The sequence below is a fragment of the Papaver somniferum genome, unplaced genomic scaffold (assembly GCF_003573695.1).
Source record: "Papaver somniferum cultivar HN1 unplaced genomic scaffold, ASM357369v1 unplaced-scaffold_47, whole genome shotgun sequence".
Classification (NCBI taxonomy): Eukaryota; Viridiplantae; Streptophyta; class Magnoliopsida; order Ranunculales; family Papaveraceae; genus Papaver; species Papaver somniferum.
This window is the reverse complement of record NW_020647304.1, coordinates 421,868-441,744: the sequence shown is the minus strand read 5'-3', so window position 1 is coordinate 441,744 and position 19,877 is coordinate 421,868. Positions and strand designations below refer to the sequence as shown.

At 38.9% G+C, this 19,877-nt stretch overlaps 1 protein-coding gene across 1 annotated transcript; it reads right to left on the bottom strand.

Moving 5' to 3' along the window:
* Window positions 1-3,511: 3,511 nt before the first annotated feature.
* LOC113342757 lies at window positions 3,512-4,676 on the bottom strand. Its single transcript, XM_026587195.1, has 2 exons — window positions 4,642-4,676; window positions 3,512-4,478 (listed from the first exon to the last, which is right to left on the bottom strand). The coding sequence occupies exons 1-2, from the start codon at window positions 4,674-4,676 to the stop codon at window positions 3,512-3,514; spliced, it is 1,002 nt and encodes a 333-aa protein (XP_026442980.1).
* Window positions 4,677-19,877: the final 15,201 nt, after the last annotated feature.

Genomic DNA, 19,877 nt, shown 5'->3' with positions numbered 1-19,877 from the left:
TCGCAAGACTCATGATCCCAAGTGGCATGTTGCTCCTATTCGAATTGTGGGCCCTTACATTTATGGTTGGGATGAGCTTGGTAATGTTCTTCCTTGTATTTCTGAGATGCACGCCCATCTGCCTGCCTATTGGCCCTGGGAGCTTAAGTGGGTTATCCCTCGTAGGCGTTTGTCTCAGTCAGCCCGAGCTAGTGAGGATGCTAAGGTAAAAAATACTTGTCCTGATTTTTTGACGTATATATATATACCTTGCCCCTGTTTTTTGCCTTAGCAGCCAATGTATTTGTATGGTTTGGCAGAGGAGAAGATTAGTTGATGGTGCTGGGCAATCGAATGCTCATGCTGCTGGTATTGAACATGCCATGGAAGTGGATTTGGATGCTTTGTTTGGTGAGAATGAAATGTTGGATGTCTCTGATTCATTCTTCGAGGACCTTGATCAAACTCTGTTGGTTGATCCTTCCGATCCTGGTGCTTCCTTTGGATCGGAGATAACTCTGCCCCAGGCGAGGGATATCGATGGCAGGGGTGCAGTTGTTGGTGACGAGGTAGGCGATGGTCTTATTGTGACTCCGAGTGTTGGTGGTGGTACCCCGAGTGTACCAAGCAACTTTGCTAGTGGTTTTCCTTCTGCTCCAGCGGGTCCGTCTGGTGCTTCTTCTTCTACGCCCTGGTTTAGTGGCGGATCCGAGTCGATGAAGATCATATACTCGGATAGGTATGCTCAGCTGAGCGATGACGAGCAATCTCGTATTCTGGCGTATTTGGATAGGTCTGCACAGCAACAACTGGTGCTATCGGTATGCGGTGTTTAACTTGTTTCAGTTTTGCATCATTGTATGATTTGTCGTTTTTTTTTTGCCCCAGTCTTGACTGGTATTGTTGTATTATTAGAGAAACAATTTGAGGATTAGTATGCTAGCTGAGGCTCGTGTTGCTATGAGGAAGGCCAAAGCTGCTGAGCAAGAGGTTCAACTACTTCGTACTGCATTGGCATTAGCGAGGGATGAAGCATCGGCCTTTCGTCGGGATAAGAAGGAGTTAGAATGTATTTACCCGTTTCATATCCTTAATATTGCACCTACTTGATAGGGATGAGACTTCTGAAATAGTCCCTGTATTGGTAGTTATGGTCAAACGATGAGAGCAGCAGTTAGATAACGTTGGTCATAGACATGCTAGAGAGCGCAGTGGTCTTAGACTGGATGTCAGTGCACGCCAGTGTAAGATTGACTCCTTTGAGCAAGAGAATGTGAAGTTGCATGAGGACGTTGAGGTACATCGGAGACGCACTGTGGAATTACGGGATTTGCTTGAGAAATCTTAGAGAATAAGGTGCTCCGAGCGCAGAAAGATGGGCTTATTAATTGGCAATGCGATCGTATGCCTATCATAGCATAGGCTGAAGATGATAGGGAAGCACTGAGAAAGCTTAAGCGGGATTATGTTGTCCTAGAGAAGGAGCGGGATAGGCATATGCTATCTTTTCCTCATGGTGACATGGTCGTGACTCCTGTAGAATCCCGGCTTAGTGCTCTAGATGCCGAAAAGATTCGATTAGAACATAATTTAGCCGCCGTTTTGCTTGAAAACGAAGGTCACTTGTACATCAGTTTGTGTATTGTTTCGACATGAAATTTGGAGTGAGTTAATCTTTTTTCTTTGCTCTTGCAGAGGTTTGTAAGCAAAAGGCTGAGTTGGAGCGTCAATTGGGGGAAGAGAGGGCGGCTAGGCGGGGCCCTGATCAGGAGCTTAATGAGTTGGTTAAAAGTCATGAGGAAGAATTAGTTGTTTCCCAAGTGGAGAAGAATGAGAAGTTGAATAACCTTCATGCCGAGTATAAGGAGATGATGACAAAAGCTTGTAAGGTTGTTGTCCTTCGAGAGCGTCAACGAGCCGCCGCTGCTGCTGCTGCGAACATCGTGGTCCCTCCCCCAGTTGTCGAGTCCGAGCCTTTGCAGATTGTCACTGACGTCGAGGATGAAGGGGACGACGATCAAGGGGCTTCTGATGGTGAACAGACTTAAGCTTGCTCATTTTAGCCTCTTTTTCCTAGTTTCTCTTGTTGAACATAAGTCTTGTAGGTTCATATGCACCTTTGTGGAAACATTTTCGTCTTTACTGGAAAGTCCTCAGTTGTGGGAGGCATGACTTTGTTGTTATTTTGTGGTAAGTCCTCGTATGTGGGAGGCATTTTTGATATTGTTACTAATTGCTTTTTTACAGTGTCGTTTGGCGACCACCTTCGTTTTAATCGTATGATATTCTTATCATGATTTGGCTGTGAAAGAGTTTCGATTGTACATTGTTGGTCCAACCTCAGGTAACATATCCAAGGAGTGATCAATTCCTTTATTAGACATGCTATATCTTATGGTATTAGACTAGGATTGTAGCAACTTTCGTTTAGCCTTGTATATTTTGTTTAGTACCAATTGTAGGAGCACTTGTTCCTTGAGCTTGTTGTTGGAGCATATTGTCAAGGGCGATACCTTTGGTTGATCAATACTTACTGTGGTGTAAGATAAAGTTGTTAAATCTGGGTATCTCCTGTCATATCAGATTATCGTTCAATATCATGATCGGGACGACGTTACCTTAGGTCTGTTGTCCGTGTAAGGTAACTTGGGGTGATTTTACCCGCACTGTTTTGTTGTAGAATGGGAGGTGTGGCCAGCACCATGCCATGGTTGTTGAGTGTATTTGTGTGTTTGTTGGAAATGCAAGTATGATGCAACTATCCTATATGCATATATAAATCATAAAAAGTAAACACATGCGATGATAAGAATTTAAATCTACACAATGTAAACGAATAATACACAAAAGGAGTAGTTTTATTAATTTCAAAAGAGGGTGTGAGCCCTTAGTACATTTCGAGGAAGGTCGCATGACCTGCTTACAATGAGGGGTTCGAAGCCCTGACTTCTGGATATCAACCTTCATGGGTTGTATATTATACTTAATGAGAGATAAGCTATAATTGCGTTAATGCTTCTCATTAGTTTGAAGCAGCATTTTGGGCTTTCCTTCCATCCTACTTTGTGAGGTAAGCTTGCTTAAGAGCCTAATTGGTCTTGGCAACATTTGTGCCATCTTGACGGATGACCAAGGACTTAATGTATCGCTGAGGACTTTGGAGAGGGTGTGCTCTCCCCTTGTGTATGTTGTGCCCGGATGAGGTGGACATCTTTGTGCAAGGCAAGGGTTGTAACCCGAGTAACTGTCCAATAAGGATAGTAAGGCGCCCGTGGACGCAGCGTCTATAATCCAATCAATAGCCAATTTTTGGGAAGAGGTTCCCATGGGTCCTGTTAATGGCTTGTTGTTTCCAAATGATGGTGGCTGTAGCAGGATGTGTTGTGATCTTGGCTGGGTTAACTCCTTAAAAGTTGCTTGTTGGTTGTGGAACAACATTCTCCGTTCCAGGTTGATTCCTGTGTGATACTCTCCATGACTTTTCTTAGGTGTGCCTCCGACCTTGTTATGAGGACGAGGTTCGATTTCTCCCTCATTGGGGAGGTTCTATGATTGCTTTGCATGAGGTTGAGGCGTCAGACAAGCGTTTTGGTGCATCGCTTATTGCAATGTAGTCATGGGCTTCAATCGAGTTATCAATACTTTTAGCCCTCCTCGCTTGTGTCTTTGAAGAATTTACTTTATTCTCGCCGTTTTGGACGTCCATCTTGTAGCAATACTCTGCTTCGCCCAAGTCTCCAATAATTATTGCCACTCCATCAGGCGTAGGAAATCTTAGACTTTGATGGTAAGTTGAGGCCACTCCTTTGATTCCATGGAACCAGGGTCGTCCGACAATGGCTGTGTAGGGTGACAAGACATCTACCACACAGAAAGTGGTTAAGGTAAGGATTCTTCCAACCTGTATTTCTAATGTTATTTCTCCTCTTGGAAGGGTTGATGACCCGTTGAAGCCAAATATGTTGTAAGTCGAGGGTATGAGGCACTCGTCTTTGAAGCCCATTTGTTTGAATGTTTCAAAGAATAAGATTTCGACAGAACTACCACCATCGATCAAAATTTTGGGTATTGCCCAGGGTAGTGTTTTAGTCTTCGCTTCCTCGCCCTCGTGTTCGGGGAGTGCGATGGACATCGTGACCACTAGTGGGTCGTTATGGTTTTGTCCTCCTTCTGGTGCTTCCGAGGCTGAAAAGCTGATGGGTACCCTCACCCAATCTTCAATTGGGGGTTCTATGGTTACACTGAAAACTTCATCACCTTTGAAGTTTCGTTTGTGAATTCTTCCGGTAATATTTCCCTCTCGTACAGGGGTGGTTATCGCCGAGTGTGAAATGGTATTGCAGCCTAAATACCGTGCCTCACGAGGGATCTCCAAACGATGTACGGGTGCCCCCGCGGTGGGTGGGGATGTTGGTTGTGCAATGTATTCTTGGAGTTTTCCCTCATTAATCATATCTTGCAATGCCTTTTTTAAGTCCCTACACGAGTCTGTCGTGTGGCTGTGAAATTGGTGAAATTCACAGAAGTCAGTCCTATTTTTAGTTCGTTCTGGTTGTTGACCTCTATTCCATGGATAAGTGATTTTATGATGTTCGTCGATCTTCTTGAGTATCTCGGATATGGGGGTATTCAATTTTGTATAAACTGGGTCAATGAACTTACCCTTCTTCTGTTGGGCCTGGTCTCTTCCTTTCCATCCTCCAGTCCGATGCTTGTCGAACTGGGTTGACCCATTGTTGGATCGCCCTGCTCCTTGGGCTGGCACTGGTGGGTTTTGTGGTTCTACCACGTTTGCTCCTCTACTAGTTCCTCTTGCACCTTATCATAAGTTCCATCCTGGAGTTCCTCCAAGGCTATGTAGTCCTCTTGGATTTCTCTTAATGTTCTCAAGCTTTTTGGCATGGCTTCATACATGCGGACCAAAAGAGGGTCTGTCTTTCTAAGACTATTCTTGAAACCTAAGATCGCATAGTCTTTAGGGACCTTTCCGATCTCAGCACAGAGTTTTCTCCATCGTGTCACTAGGGAACGAAGCGACTCGTTCGGTCCTCTAGATATTTGAAACAGCGCATCAACTTCTGGTCAGATTCGATTGTTATGAATATGTGTTTCCAAAAACAGCTCGAATAGATGAGCAAACGACTTGACTGAGCCTTTGGGTAGATTATTGTACCATAACAAGGCTTCATCTCTTAGACTAGCCGGGAAAAATTTACACAACACCACATCATAGTGGTCCCATTGGGTCAGTGTCATACGATAAGTCTTAAGGTGCTCAATTGCATCTCCTACTCCTGTGAACGGGGGTGTAACACCGGTAGGGAGCACTTCCTTGGGAATGGCAATCTTAATAGATTTTCAAATAAGGGAGATTGTCCTGCTTCTTGCATGACCACTGCCAAATTCTTGTTCTCCTGCTTCCCTGTAGCTTCTCTATCCATTGCCTCGAGTCGGTTGACTCGGGCTTGGAGTTCGTCCTCATATCGCCTAGTTCCGGCCTTCTTTCTCCTTCCCAGAGCTCTCTTGGGCGAGAAAGATGGTTCATGGGGGCGATGCCTTGATCGCCCTGAGTCCTCGTCCGATTGTTCAACGCATGACACAATCTTAGAGCGAGTTGACCTCGAGTTCTCCCCTCGCTTTGGGTTTGTGGCTGCGATATTCTCGGTCTCGTAGTCAATGTTTACTTCGTCGATTCGATTCTTGTTTCGTTTGTATTTGGGATCAACATCTGATGACCCATCGGATAGGCTACCCTCGTGGTCAGGCACACCTATACTTCCCTTAGGAAATCGATCCGTTGTTTCCTCGTTCGAGGTGTCAGGGATGTTAATTCGTTCGTCGTCTTGCAGATGCTCGAAAGGGTTTTCCTCCTCCGGGACTTCTTCAATGGTGGTGAGTGGTACCTTCTTTGTTACTTTGCGTTTTAGCCCGCGGTTTCTCCGTTCCAGCTTTCTATTGCGCCTTTCTAAGTTCATCATTCTCTTATCATGTGCCTCTTGGGTTCTCAGGATGGCTTCAATTGCAGCATTAGCATCGACGAGGTCTGAAGGGTTGTTCTTCTTGACCTCACCATTTGCTGCTTGTATCGGCAAGCAGCTCCTCCCTCCTGGTTGAGTAAGACGAATATCATCACGCTTCTCGAAGGGGTTTCCCTCGCCTTCGGAGCTATAATTATCAGTTAGTCCTTCCGATATTGGTCATCGGGTTGTCCCTCGCCTGGGATCAGAGGCTCGCCTGGCTCTATATCGTCGAGTCCTTCTGTTTGGGCTCCACCATTTTCTCCTTGGCTCGCACGAGTAGATCGTCGCGTTACCATTGCCTTCCCTGCAACATACGCAATAATACTTAATTTGTCTTTTCTTTTAGAAAAGTGGACCCTATATTTGCAGGTCACATGCAATTACTAAGTCATACTTCAGACTGGATAATTTAATACAAGAAGACTTTGCAGTAGATTTTGGAGACATGTGAAAATGTCAAAACATCCATGTTTGGATGAGGTGTTGATGATGGAGAAAAGGTATTTTTTCAGTCCCCTCTTTTCGAGGAAATATCTCCTTCAACACGCCATACCCCTATAGGGAAAGAATCTAATTATGACGATTGAGTACGTTTTCCCATTCTAGGAAATATATATCATCATCTTTTAACTTATGATTTCAAACAAAATTTTGAGTTTGATGACTGATTATATACTCATTAATTCCTCCCCTTGACTTAAATTCAAATTCTTAAGAAGGAGATTCCAAGATTTGGTGAGTTTGATGAAGAATATCATGAAAAGTTCGTCTTTTTCAACTCTCATAAGGTGATTTCTTCCTTATGTAGCTTACTGACTAGCATCTCTTCCCAGCACTTTCATAGAGGAGATCGTTTGAGTACCGAAGTGTTTAAAACTTCATATTTACTCCGATCTACAACTCTCCTGAGCTACTTGAGGAAGATTCTAAAAATCTTGAAAATAAAAAGAAATCTTAAAGAAAAATAGTGAAAAAACGTAGATATGTTGATCTTGAGATTCTTCTAGACTTCTTAGATCGTGAAGATCATTTTTGAGTCCGACCTCTACTCATTAATCTCAACAGAAATCTACTTTGTAGTGTGAAAACACTTCTCTTACAAAGATTATGAAAACAATATAGAGATGTTATTAGGGAGGTAGATTAGATCTTTATACCTCCCTGTTTCTAGCGCCAAAATGTAGCCACATATTTTCTGACTACTACACCCAAGTAAGATTAAAGACTAAAAACTACTTAAACATACAAGATTCATCATGAACAAGATGTAAATAGCATGAAATGTAAAGATTGACACAAGCATATAACATGGCTCGGCCATGAAGACCTACGTCCACAGAGAAGAAGATGTTTTCTTATTGATTATAAGGTCTTACCCTTGAAAGTGTTAGAGATCTCTTCTAGATTTCTCACTTTCTCTCTATCTAAATCTCTCTCAGGAATTCTCTGTAGAAAGACCATCTATGATTACATAAGTTGTCCATCTCCTGATACATGGACTGGTATTTATAGATATAATAAACTCGTGGTCGCTTGATCATCCGATTTGGGTGAGTTGTCATCCTTCGTCCTGGTTCCCTCGGACTCGCTCTATACCGTCCCTCATGATGGCATACTTGGTTCTCCCTCTGAGTTATCTCGCTCTCCCTTGGATCGTGCTTCCCTTCTGTGGAGAACCTCGTGCTTCATCACCTCTGGGTCGTGGTATAGATCGTCTGAGTCTTCTGTCACGATGCCCAACTACCAAAGTCCTGTTCTTATCCTTCATTAAATGCGGTCTTGCTTTTTAGACTTGACCGTCTGAGCAGATTAGACCTTTATACACACGCGTCATTCATGTGGCGTTTGTGCAGTTGCCTCGACTGAGACAAATCCTTCTCTCAACGAATAATTCGGTGCTTCAACTTCATCATCTCATCATATATTCAACCCTTGGGATGTCGACACGTGGCCGTCGGGTATTTTACCCACACAGGTTTGATTATTGTTTTGAAGATTTAGAAAGATTTAGAGCTATGGATAGATGAAGAACACATGGGTTGATGTTTAATTAAAATATTGAGGTTATGTTGGTGGTAGAATCAGAGAGTTAGGATTTCATGTTCTTGCCCAAGTTAAGAACGAGGGTTCTGAATATCGAATGAAGATTCAATTTGGAGTTAAATAAGAATAAATTGAAGGCTGGGTGTGGTGAATTGAGAGGTGAATTGAAGTGTAGAACTCAGATTAGTTAGATAAAGGAATTGTGAAGGTTTTAGGGTTTCTTGTGAACCAGTGAGGGTGATGAAGATTATTGGTGGTTGTGGTGATGCTAGTGGTGGTGGTGAAGTGGTAGTGGATGAAATTTGTTCCATTCTGAAATGAAGAAAAAATATTATATGGGCGAGGGTATTAAGGTAATCTAATATTAAATGGATAAGGTTATTAAAAAAGGAGGGACATATTTATTGTTGCATAAGGATATATTTGTAGGGAATTAAAAGTAGGGACATATAATTAATATACCCTTTGAGCTAAGGCCTGAGTTGGGTATGAAGTGGAGTTTGGTTGTTGTTTGAATTACAGAGAATTGTTGGTGTTGTTGAACATGTACATCTGAGTTGGTTAATATGGATATAGTGATTGTTTGAATATGCAGAAGTGGTAATGTTGTTAGTGTTTATATTGTTGAGGTTCCAGTGGATGTAAGTTTGAACTGAGTTTGTGTTGAGCAGAGTTGATGGTAGTGGCTTGGTGTTGGGTATGTGATGAGTCCTAAAAAGTGCATATTTCTATATATTTTTCTTGGCATTTAACTCATCTTTTGTGCATTAATTCTACATTTTATCCCATATTCTGTATTTTCTTTGTTTTCAAGAATAAATATTTTTCTTACTTAATTTTGCATTTTTAGGTAATAAATAAAGTCTGGATGACTTGCGGAGCGAAAAAGAGCAGAAAAGTGGTGAAAAGCCGGGAGGAATTACGCAAGGAAGCCGCGAAGAATGTTGTGCATAAGACCAAAAGGCTAGAAGTGGGCTTCAAGAGGAAGAAATTGTTCTTAAAGAAGAAATGGGCTCAGAATTATCCCAAGCCCAACTTATTTCCCAAACCAAAACCCAAATCCATAACCCGCCTCCATTCTCAGCCGTTAGATTGGATCATCTCAGCATCCTACGGTCGCTTCATCATCGTTCATCGAAGTCTGCAGCTCCTATCTAACACTACAACACCTAACTCCATCTTACACCGTTAATTTTGATGTATTATACATCTAACGGTCGTTACTTGCTCTGTCCCATCCCACCGTTGGATCAATCTACCATCTTCACATCCCACGGCTTAGTATCGCTAGACACCAAAACTCGATGAACCCGCCTCACAACGAAACAACCCTAGGATATATAACCCAAAAAAATGAAGAAACCCTAATCATTTTCACTTCTCCTTCTCTTTCTTCCTCTCTGCCCGTACCACCTTCTCCACCGAACACCATGTCCGCCACCGTACACCACCACCTTCTCCACCATACGTCACCACTTCCACCAGCTCCAACAACCACCCTACTTCACCCTAGAAACGTACCCATCACCCTAGTTAGCCCATAGCACAAACCCTACCCACTGCTAGGGTTTTGATATGGGAAAACAAGGTAGATGGCTATGATTCATCACATGCGCATGGAGAGAATGAAAGAAGAGCAGCAGAAGACACATGGGTTCGACAAGACCAAACGAGTTAGGTAAAATAGAAAACCTAATTTCATCTTTTTGATTTTTGGGGAATTTTGGATGAACCCTAATTTAGGGTATAAATACTGGGGTTTGTAGAACATGTGAGGGGTGTTCTTGGGCTAGCCAAGTTAACCCCCAATTTGGGTCTGAGTAGATTTAATTTTAATTTCAGTTTCAATTTCAATTACTCTTTCTGTTTACCATGTTTTAGTTCATCACTAGGAAGCAGAGGGGTATAGAGTAGATACCATGATAATTTGCCATAATTGAATACGAACTCCTTCTTCTTTTTGAAAAAAATTGAAAAATTCCAAAAAAATTGAAAATTTCAAAAAAAAAAAAAAAAAGTTTTTACTTGCTCCCAGATTTTAAAACCAAATTTTATTTTGCTCCCACATTAACAACCAAATTTTTTTTTTTATCCCACCAAAACCAATTTTTTCCCAAAAATCCAAACCCATTAAAACCAAATTTTGGGCTTTGTAACATAGTTACTTAGCTTTTGAGCCCAATCATGTCTAGATCTTGGTCTATAGTTGGGGAATACAACAAATCCCTTAGAGAACTTGCGTGTGGACATACTTCACGTTATGAACCTCCCATAGACCATGATGTCAATAGTCATAGGAATTATTATGGACATTTTCAAAGTCCCGAGCCTCAATACATGAACCCTAATGACTATTCACACATGCATCATTCGCCACAACGTGAAAATGAATATTTTGCTAATACCTCACTCACACAATCATCTCTTGAGGATCAATTAGAAGCTCGAATCGCAGCTTTAGAAATGCAATCACATGAGGAATCTGTCACATCTAATTTTCTTAGGCAACCTGAAATCTATGCATGTCCCGCATGTGGTAGTTTAGACCACCCTGTTGAGAATTGTCATATTTTGCATAATTTTAGGCAATCTAGAGAAAATCCAAGGTATGAAATGCCCATAAATTGTGAGAATGATATTCATTGGGAACATAATCAATCCTTTGAGGGTTGCGATCAATCTTTTATAAACCCTAATGACCATGCACACATGTACCAATCACCACAATTTGAACATGAAGAATTTTGTACTCCCATGAATTTAGACTCCACCACAGAAGCTTTCAGACTCAGTGAACAAAACTTCGATAGATCTACATCACGAATTCAGGCATATTTAGATCAGATTTTGCTTCACCTACAAAAGGAGGAAATTCATGAGGAAATGTATGTTGTCCCTAATGAAGTGTCTAGTCCCATTCATGTAAATGATGTTGAATATGAACCTAATTTAGAGGAACATGAATCGACTAACGACACCACCACTTTTAATGAGGACCAATATGCATGCTACCATGATGATGATTATGATGATTATGATGATATGTTAGAAGAACATGAAAATATTGTGGAACCTGTTGGTTCAATAACATATGGCTTCTCGCCCTCGACCGTCATGCATGTTGTTCTTTCTAATACTCATTGTAATTCATATGATTTTGATATTGACATGGGATTCGTACAATTATTCTGTGAAGATGAGCATGACATAGGAATAGTTGAATCTTCTGTAGACACTAATATGCATGAAAATATATTTGATGTGTCTGATTCTCTACCTAGGTCACATTGTGATATTTCTCCTGATTTGCCGATGCATGAGAACGAATCTGTTGATGATGTTGATGATTCTGAGTGTGAACTTGCTAATTTGATTGATGATTGTGAGCATGATGTGACATGTGTAGATGATTTAGGAGATTTTGATTTGATTAATAATGATGTGCCTATCATCCTACATAAGTCACAATCTGATGGCCTTCCACCCAACCTAGATTTGGCTTGTACCCATATTGTCAAACCGACTTTTCTGAGAGTCCCTAATCTAGGTTTGGAACTGTGTGCTTCCCAAGTCCTCTTGGACTATTTTGCTTCTAAGTATAATACATTTGAGGAACCACAGTTGGAAATTGCATGTTTGCCCGTCCCTAGCACAGTTCACTTTGAGCTAGACCTTTTGCATGATGAACCCCCGAAACTGCGCGATTTTGTTTTCAAAATTATATCTTCTGTAAAATCCAGGTTTGGGGGTAGCTCATTTTGTTTCACAGCTTCACTTGCATGCCTACCATATTATTATTGTGTGAAGCTGTTGAAACCTTTACACTTTGTCTTTTGGGTTGATCCTCAACTCTTTAGATTGTTAGTGTATGGTGAATTTTTGTATATAATCCAGTAGATAAAATTTCTTAAAAACCCTTTTGTTCCTTTTGTATATATTTTGCTAATCCAATATGATCTCGGCTGAAATATGTTGGATTTTTGCCTTGAATAACGGAGTTTTAATTCTGCTTTCGCCGAAATCGGGTATTCTCTCTCTTTTTACTCTACTCAGCATGTCCCTTTGCATATGTTGCATTTTAATTCTTTCCATATTTTGAAACATTGAGGACAATGTTTAGTTTAGGTTTGGGGGTATAGAGTAGATACCATGATAATTTGCCATAATTGAAAACGAACTCCTTCTTCTTTTTGAAAAAATTGAAAAATTCCAAAAAATATGAAAAATCAAAATAAAAAATTAAAAAAAAAAAAATTAAATTAAAAAAAAATCATAAAAATGGAGCTCATTTACCTTGAAATGTTGACTCTTGTGCAAATATGTATTTTTATTAGGAGTCTTAGTCTAGATATTTAGGCACCCTGATTCTAGCACAATTCACATAGTGATAAGAAATTTGCACGCGCACGATCTACCAATACATGTATGGCCTCGATCTTCAAGGTGTTGGATAGGAATTTACGATTGCCAATCACTTTAGAATACTGAACGAAACTTGACTAGCTTGTTCTTTGGTTGGTTGGGATAGAAGGTGGAGGTTACATTAAGAAAGACAACCATCGAATTTAACTGGGTGCATCAAAAAGGGCTACCTCTTGCAAAGTGTCATGTAATCTTTTGTTTCCTTTTGTATATGTATCAAAAGTGTTTCCTTGTTAAAAAAAAAAAAAGAGAAAAAAATATCAGAAAAATACAAAAAAAATCAAGTATTTATCAATTCCATCCTCTCTTGTTCCAAAAATAAAAAGAGAATAGTCAATGTAAATAAGAGTCATGTAAAGAGTCATTTTGTTGTTTTTTGTAATAAGCAAGGAGGGTGTATGCCATTGATGTACAACGCGAGTAATTGTGAAATACATCCAACTCATTCACAATTCTCGTAAAGTCCGGACAGCTAGCTAGATTTCGACCTCAGTTCTTAGCCTGAGAAACTATCTCTTGGTGATTAGTAGTCATAACTTCAGATCTTTCTTTACACATGTGTAGATACACTTTACACTCTTATCACATGTCTTTTTTTGTTATCAGTGCTAGGATTGTGCCTTTGATAGCTAGATTGACATCTCCATTTTGCTGTGAGCTTAAACTGTTTTGCACATGTCACATTTGATGGAATCTGAGCTTATATTTTGACCTAGAACTTTGTAGGTACGTTCTAAGCAAACCTTCACGAGACTTCAACTCGTCCACTAGGGACACTTAGTGGTTTAAAAGGCTTAGTGCATACGCTAAATGCATTCGAGAGACCAGCGACAGTGGTATAGGTAGGATTTCCTTAGTTTTGTTTTACTTGAGGACAAGTAAAATTCAGGTTTGGGGGTATTTGATGAGTCCTAAAAAGTGCATATTTCTATATATTTTTCTTGGCATTTAGCTCATCTTTTGTGCATTAATTCTACATTTTATCCCATATTCTGTATTTTCTTTGTTTTCAAGAATAAATATTTTTCTTACTTAATTTTGCATTTTTAGGTAATAAATAAAGTCTGGATGACTTGCGGAGCGAAAAAGAGCAGAAAAGTGGTGAAAAGCCGGGAGGAATTACGCAAGGAAGCCGCGAAGAATGTTGTGCATAAGACCAAAAGGCTAGAAGTGGGCTTCAAGAGGAAGAAATTGTTCTTAAAGAAGAAATGGGCTCAGAATTATCCCAAGCCCAACTTATTTCCCAAACCAAAACCCAAATCCATAACCCGCCTCCATTCTCAGCCGTTAGATTGGATCATCTCAGCATCCTACGGTCGCTTCATCATCGTTCATCGAAGTCTGCAGCTCCTGTCTAACACTACAGCACCTAACTCCATCTTACACCGTTAATTTTGATGTATTATACATCTAACGGTCGTTACTTGCTCTGTCTCATCCCACCGTTGGATCAATCTACCATCTTCACATCCCACGACTTAGTATCGCTAGACACCAAAACTCGATGAACCCGCCTCACAACGAAACAACCCTAGGATATATAACCCAAAAAAATGAAGAAACCCTAATCATTTTCACTTCTCCTTCTCTTTCTTCCTCTCTGCCCGTACCACCTTCTCCACCGAACACCATGTCCGCCACCGTACACCACCACCTTCTCCACCATACGTCACCACTTCCACCAGCTCCAACAACCACCCTACTTCACCCTAGAAACGTACCCATCACCCTAGTTAGCCCATAGCACAAACCCTACCCACTGCTAGGGTTTTGATATGGGAAAACAAGGTAGATGTCTATGATTCATCACATGCGCATGGAGAGAATGAAAGAAGAGCAGCAGAAGACACATGGGTTCGACAAGACCAAACGAGTTAGGTAAAATAGAAAACCTAATTTCATCTTTTTGATTTTTGGGGAATTTTGGATGAACCCTAATTTAGGGTATAAATACTGGGGTTTGTAGAACATGTGAGGGGTGTTCTTGGTTAGCCGAGATACCCCCTAATTAGGTTAATTTCAGTTTAATTCCAATTTTAATTTCAGTTCAATGTTTAAGTTCAACTTCAATTCCAGTTGTTAATCAGTTTCAATATGTTCTAACTTCATATGCTAGGGGTTAGATGATACTCTTGAATTGTATGCTAGGATAATCCATGATCATGTTAACTGTTCTTGTAGTGCTTAAATTTAATAGGACTGATAATATCTACTTGAGTGAATGCATTTGTGATCAGCTGTGCTGTAAGAAGACAACTGATTCTAGGGGTGAAAGAATGATGGTAGCTAAGAATTCAGTCCATTTGAAGGACTGTGTTTAACTGTCTTAGGGTGATAGATAGCTTCTTGAACAACAAGCCTGTGATCAGCTGTGCTGTAAGAAGACAGCTGATGCTAGGGGCAAGTGAGTAAAGATTAGTCAAGAAAATCATCCATTATGATCTTCCCTGAAATGAAACAAGAACAATGATTTGATTAGGTACTGCCTTAGCTTAGGATCAAGAAGTGGATTCAAAGGCCCTTGCATGCTACTGTTTACTGCCTCCATTCAGCTCCATGTTAGCTTAGGAAGCATCTAGAGAAGCTTGAAAACAACATTTGCTCCCCCTTGTCCCTGTGGACTTTCCCTTTCTTCCCATTCTAGCTACAATTGACCCTGTATACTTGCAGGTCAATTTGTAGGTTGTTTATAAAACCCACCAGTATGTATTTGAGATAAGAGAATGGATTGCACATGATGGAATTGTAGATGGTATTGTTGAACCGGTGGAGGTACTGTATTGCAACTGGTGATGGTGCTGTTGTGTTTTGAATGGCAGTTGAAGTGAAGATCATGTATGAGATGTGTAATGGTGGTGGTGTTGTTTTGGTGGTGACAGTTAATGTAAGTTGCAGGTGATATTGAGTTGGATTGATAGTGTTGTTAGAATAAGAAATTAGTGATTTTGTTGAGTTAAACCTCCAAGGGAAGGCTTGCAACTGCAACGACGGGTAAGCTTAGTTTGTATTAATGTAATGGATTTTGAAGTTGATCTGGAATTAGAGTTTTGTGTGTATAACGTTGGGTGTCTTTCCTTGTAATGTTGTTGAAGGGTGATGGAACTGAGCTGTAATGATGGAAGCCTGAATTCAGGTTGGTAGTGATTATGAATGTTTTAATATTGTAATGCTAAAATGAAAGATGAAGTTGTAAGATTTATAGCTTAGATCTAGTATTCCTATTTTAGACGTTGACCTGAACTTTAGACGTTGACCCTATGGACTGTTAAGGACTGTTAGTTGACCAGTTGGACCAGGCCTTATGATAATGGATAAGTTTAGCAGACTTGGGCTTAGATCTAGTATTCCTATTTTGATGTATTGGATCCTTATGGTCCGAATTAGATTTTGGTTCTTTCTACAAGTTGAAGATATTCATAAGACTTACCTAATGGACTATAAAACCAACCTAATTGAATTAATAAACTTTCGTTATACTAAAGTGAGGGAATGAGAAGGTGTAAAAACATAAATGGAATTAGAACCATTAGATAGTTCACTAAACTTATAACTAGAGACTTGTATGAAATTATGTTATGTGCCTTGTGGCTAAATTCTTAGAGTTCTTGTATAATTAACAGTTAGACTCTATTAACAACGATCGATTCAAAGGACGAACCAGTGAATCGTGGATCTCGAGGTAGGCGTGGCTTGTCATCAAAAGAGGTGGGAATACTTTTAACTCTTTTGAAACCATTGTTGTCTCTTTTACAAAAGTTTATATTTACCAAAACTCATGCATTGTCTGTTCGTGCATTTCATTCATTGTTTAGTTTGTGTTATGATTGTTCTGTTGATTCTTTGAATCTTTTCATGAATTGGAAAGGACTTGTAATGTTTTTCATTATGAATTGTTATGGGAAATAAGAGTTTCCACTTGTGGTATATAGAATACGCTCCTTCACATTTATACCTATTTACTTTCAGCTTTTATGCATATTAGGTGTGGAACAACCCGACATCAATATATTATTAGGTGTGGAACAACCCGACATCATTATTATACATTGTTTGACGAAGGAGTTTGTCCATATACATGTTTGTGTATTTCCAGTGACTTAGTCACTTTGATGTTTGGGAAAACATGTATTGTTTTCCAAAATCTTGCTCATGATTTCTTTAAAGTTAAATGTTATTCCTGCTGGGCACCCCTTTTAGGGATGATGTGCTCACCCATTCCCACTTTCAGTTTCAGAGACAGATCAGAGTTGTGCAGCGAAAGCTTCGAGGAGTTAAGTTTGTAGTGGTTAACTTCTGCTATGTTTATTATGTTGTATATTCTTATTTGTAAACCAAATGACTATTATATATGTATCATTTGAGAGAAGTTCTTGTATATATATATATATATATATTTCTGAGCGAGGATAGTTTTGGGTTAAGTTTTGTAGCTGATTTATTAATTGAATGTTTAAGTAAATGATTTAGATTCTTAGTGCCTCTTTAATTAGTTAATCTCTTGGATTAGTCAGTTGCTAGCTTAGGGGGCGCTACTGTGCTACATCGATAAATACCAACAATAGTTGTATCGCGGATGAAACTCGCTAATGGATATAGCATCACTCTGTTTAGAGGAGTCACATGCGATATTGTCTTTAGTTTGTTGCTTCTAGTAACAACAAATTGTGAATAACTGAGAAGTTAAACTTATCTCTACCCAAAGCTTGACAAGTGAATGCAACAACAACAATTATTGAAGAAGTTAATAGAGGAACGTATTGAGGATACGCTATCTTAAAGACAATATTGCTTGCAACTTCACTAAGCAGAGTGATGTTATAGCGATTAGCGAGTTGCCTATAAGATACAACTATTTTTGGTATTTTTCGATGTAGCACACAAGGAAAATACCCTAAGATCTTGGAAGTGTACAAAAAAATGATCTCCAATAGTTTACAGTAAAACAAAACAGTTAACATGAGAAAATTATTGTAAAACAATGAAGAAGAAGCTAGTTTTGTTTATGTGTCTTTCAAAAAATCTGCAATTTTTTTTTTATATAATTTTCGAAACGTTATAAACAAGAAGAGTCAGACAAAGATCGAGAACATTCTCACATGCACTGACAAAGCTGACAGAAAACAATGAAAAGGAAAGACTCAAAACTTTTGTCAGACAACACATGTCAGGAAGTCAGACATCAAAAGAGACGAGGAGATTCTTCACCCATAAAAACTGGTGAGAAATCATGTGCATGTGTGGAAAACACGTACCAAAAATTTCAGCAAAAAGATAAGATCTAATGAACCCACACCCACAATAGAGCACATTCTCATTATTGTTGTTACTAACCCAACAATCTAAAGACAATATCGCCAGTTAATCCTCTAAACAGAGTGATGCTATAACCATTGATGAGTTGCCTTCAGGATACTACTATTGTTGGTATTTCTCGATGTAGCACACAAGTAAAATATCCTAAGAGCTTGTCAGGAAAATTCAAAATAGTGAAAGAGCATTGTTTCACACCAATACACAGAAAAATTGAAGAAAAGACTATTATTGTTTTTCTCCATTGTATTTCTTCTACTTTAAAAATGGATTTATGACCTGCTTTTGAAGAGTAACAAAAATAAATCAATGATACAAACGAGACAACGTTACACACGAGATGACATAGTTGGAAACAATAAAATATTCTTTTAAAAAATGAAAATCATGCAAAAAAGAATAATATAAGTTATTTATTTCTTCTTATTTTGTTTTCTCTTCTTTCTCACTCTAGAAAATATATATTGGACTTCCCTTTGTAGAGTTAAAAATCAGACCACGTTATAAACGAGGAAGTTTTGTAACAAACAAGATATTATTCCCAAACACGAGAAGCTTGCAATGAAAGATTTTTTTTTATCAAAAACGAGAAGCAAAGATCTTTCCTAGAAAATATTCTGCAATGTTATGTACAATGAAACATTTATATGGAAAGACGTGAAATATCTCAAGCATCCCTGACACAGTTATCAAAACAAAACAGACGCATAGTGTTTGTAAACCCGTGCGAAAAAGAGGTTAATGTTTTAAGCATTCACTTGAAAAAAATGTTAGGGTGCTAGTGGTTTAGGGGTCAAACCACACTAAATGCTTTAATTGTTTAAAGTTAAAATTGTTTTTCCAACATGTATAAATTAATGTCATTTCTGGTTATATGCAGATTGCTACACTCGTTTAAGTAACCGAATTAATAGGGAATACAACAATGGATTGGAGTGGATTCACGTGATGATAGAATTCACAATATACTGAAAATAAATAAATTCATACATAGGTATTTTATATATATGGGAACGAGAATGGAAATATCTATGCACATTAATACGCCGGGCCCACTCTAAAACCGATTAATTTCGCACCCTAGATTTCTAAACCATCCTGTGAACAATTGTTTCTTCGAACTTCTTCAACTACAAGGGTTTTGATGGATTATTTCAATATTCTAATATACGGGATTATATTAGACATAATAAGTCGTGTTCCAATTGAATTTTTTCCTAATTGCAACTCAGTAAACTGAATTGCAATAAAAAACTGATTCAGTTGGTGCTTCGATGGATGGAATATTTCAAGTTTCATAATTATAGTAATCTTATTGTTTCTATTCAACCAACACTTTATTAGATGTACTTACCCCATCTTAGTATTTATCACCCTTTTACTAAAATTATAGTGTTTCATATATGAGTATCCTTGCACTCCATATGGTGTGAGTTGTATTTCGTGGTTAATTCTGCATGATTCAAGACAATAACATTCATACTTTAGGGAATAGCATAGGTCCTGCAATTATGTCATGCATGAAATCTCATGGGATATAACCATGGTGAATCTAGGTTAACCGAGAAAATTCCGCGAAGTTTTCCACGTTTCACCGTTTTGAGGCCCCACCACAAGGTTTTATAAGAGGTAGTTTTTACCCAAATCTAGGTCCCATGTGAATCACTTTAAAATCTAAGAAATTTCCTTCGATTAACCAAGAATTATTGGTTTTGATATGATTATATGTTTTCTGGCCATACTTGCAATCTGACTTTACCACATGTACTCTAAACTTTTTTACTTAATTTAGGATTTATAAAATAAACTTAATTAATTGTTCATCAAAAATAAAAAAAGAAAATTTAGTTGCTTTTAGGAACAAAATTAAGAGTCATCTTGGTTAACTCGAGGATACTTCAGCTTTTTTACATTTTCGATGATCCATTAGGGATGAGCAGTGCAGCCACCCACATATGATTCACCTAATTGGGGGATACTGCTTTATCATTTGTATTGGGCTTTATCTTAAGATATACTAGATTTTCTTTTTTCCTTTTATTTTTTGACAGCGACAACAAACTTGGGTACATGTAATATACATGGAAAAAAAAATTGACACAT

Coding starts and splice junctions, on each gene's coding strand:
- LOC113342757 (XM_026587195.1), bottom strand. CDS start 4,676: ATGGAAAGGAAGAGACCAGGCCCAACAGAAGAAGG. Junction 4,479..4,641: donor CCAGGCCCAACAGAAGAAGG/GTAAGTTCATTG, acceptor CCAATTTCACAG/CCACACGACAGACTCGTGTA.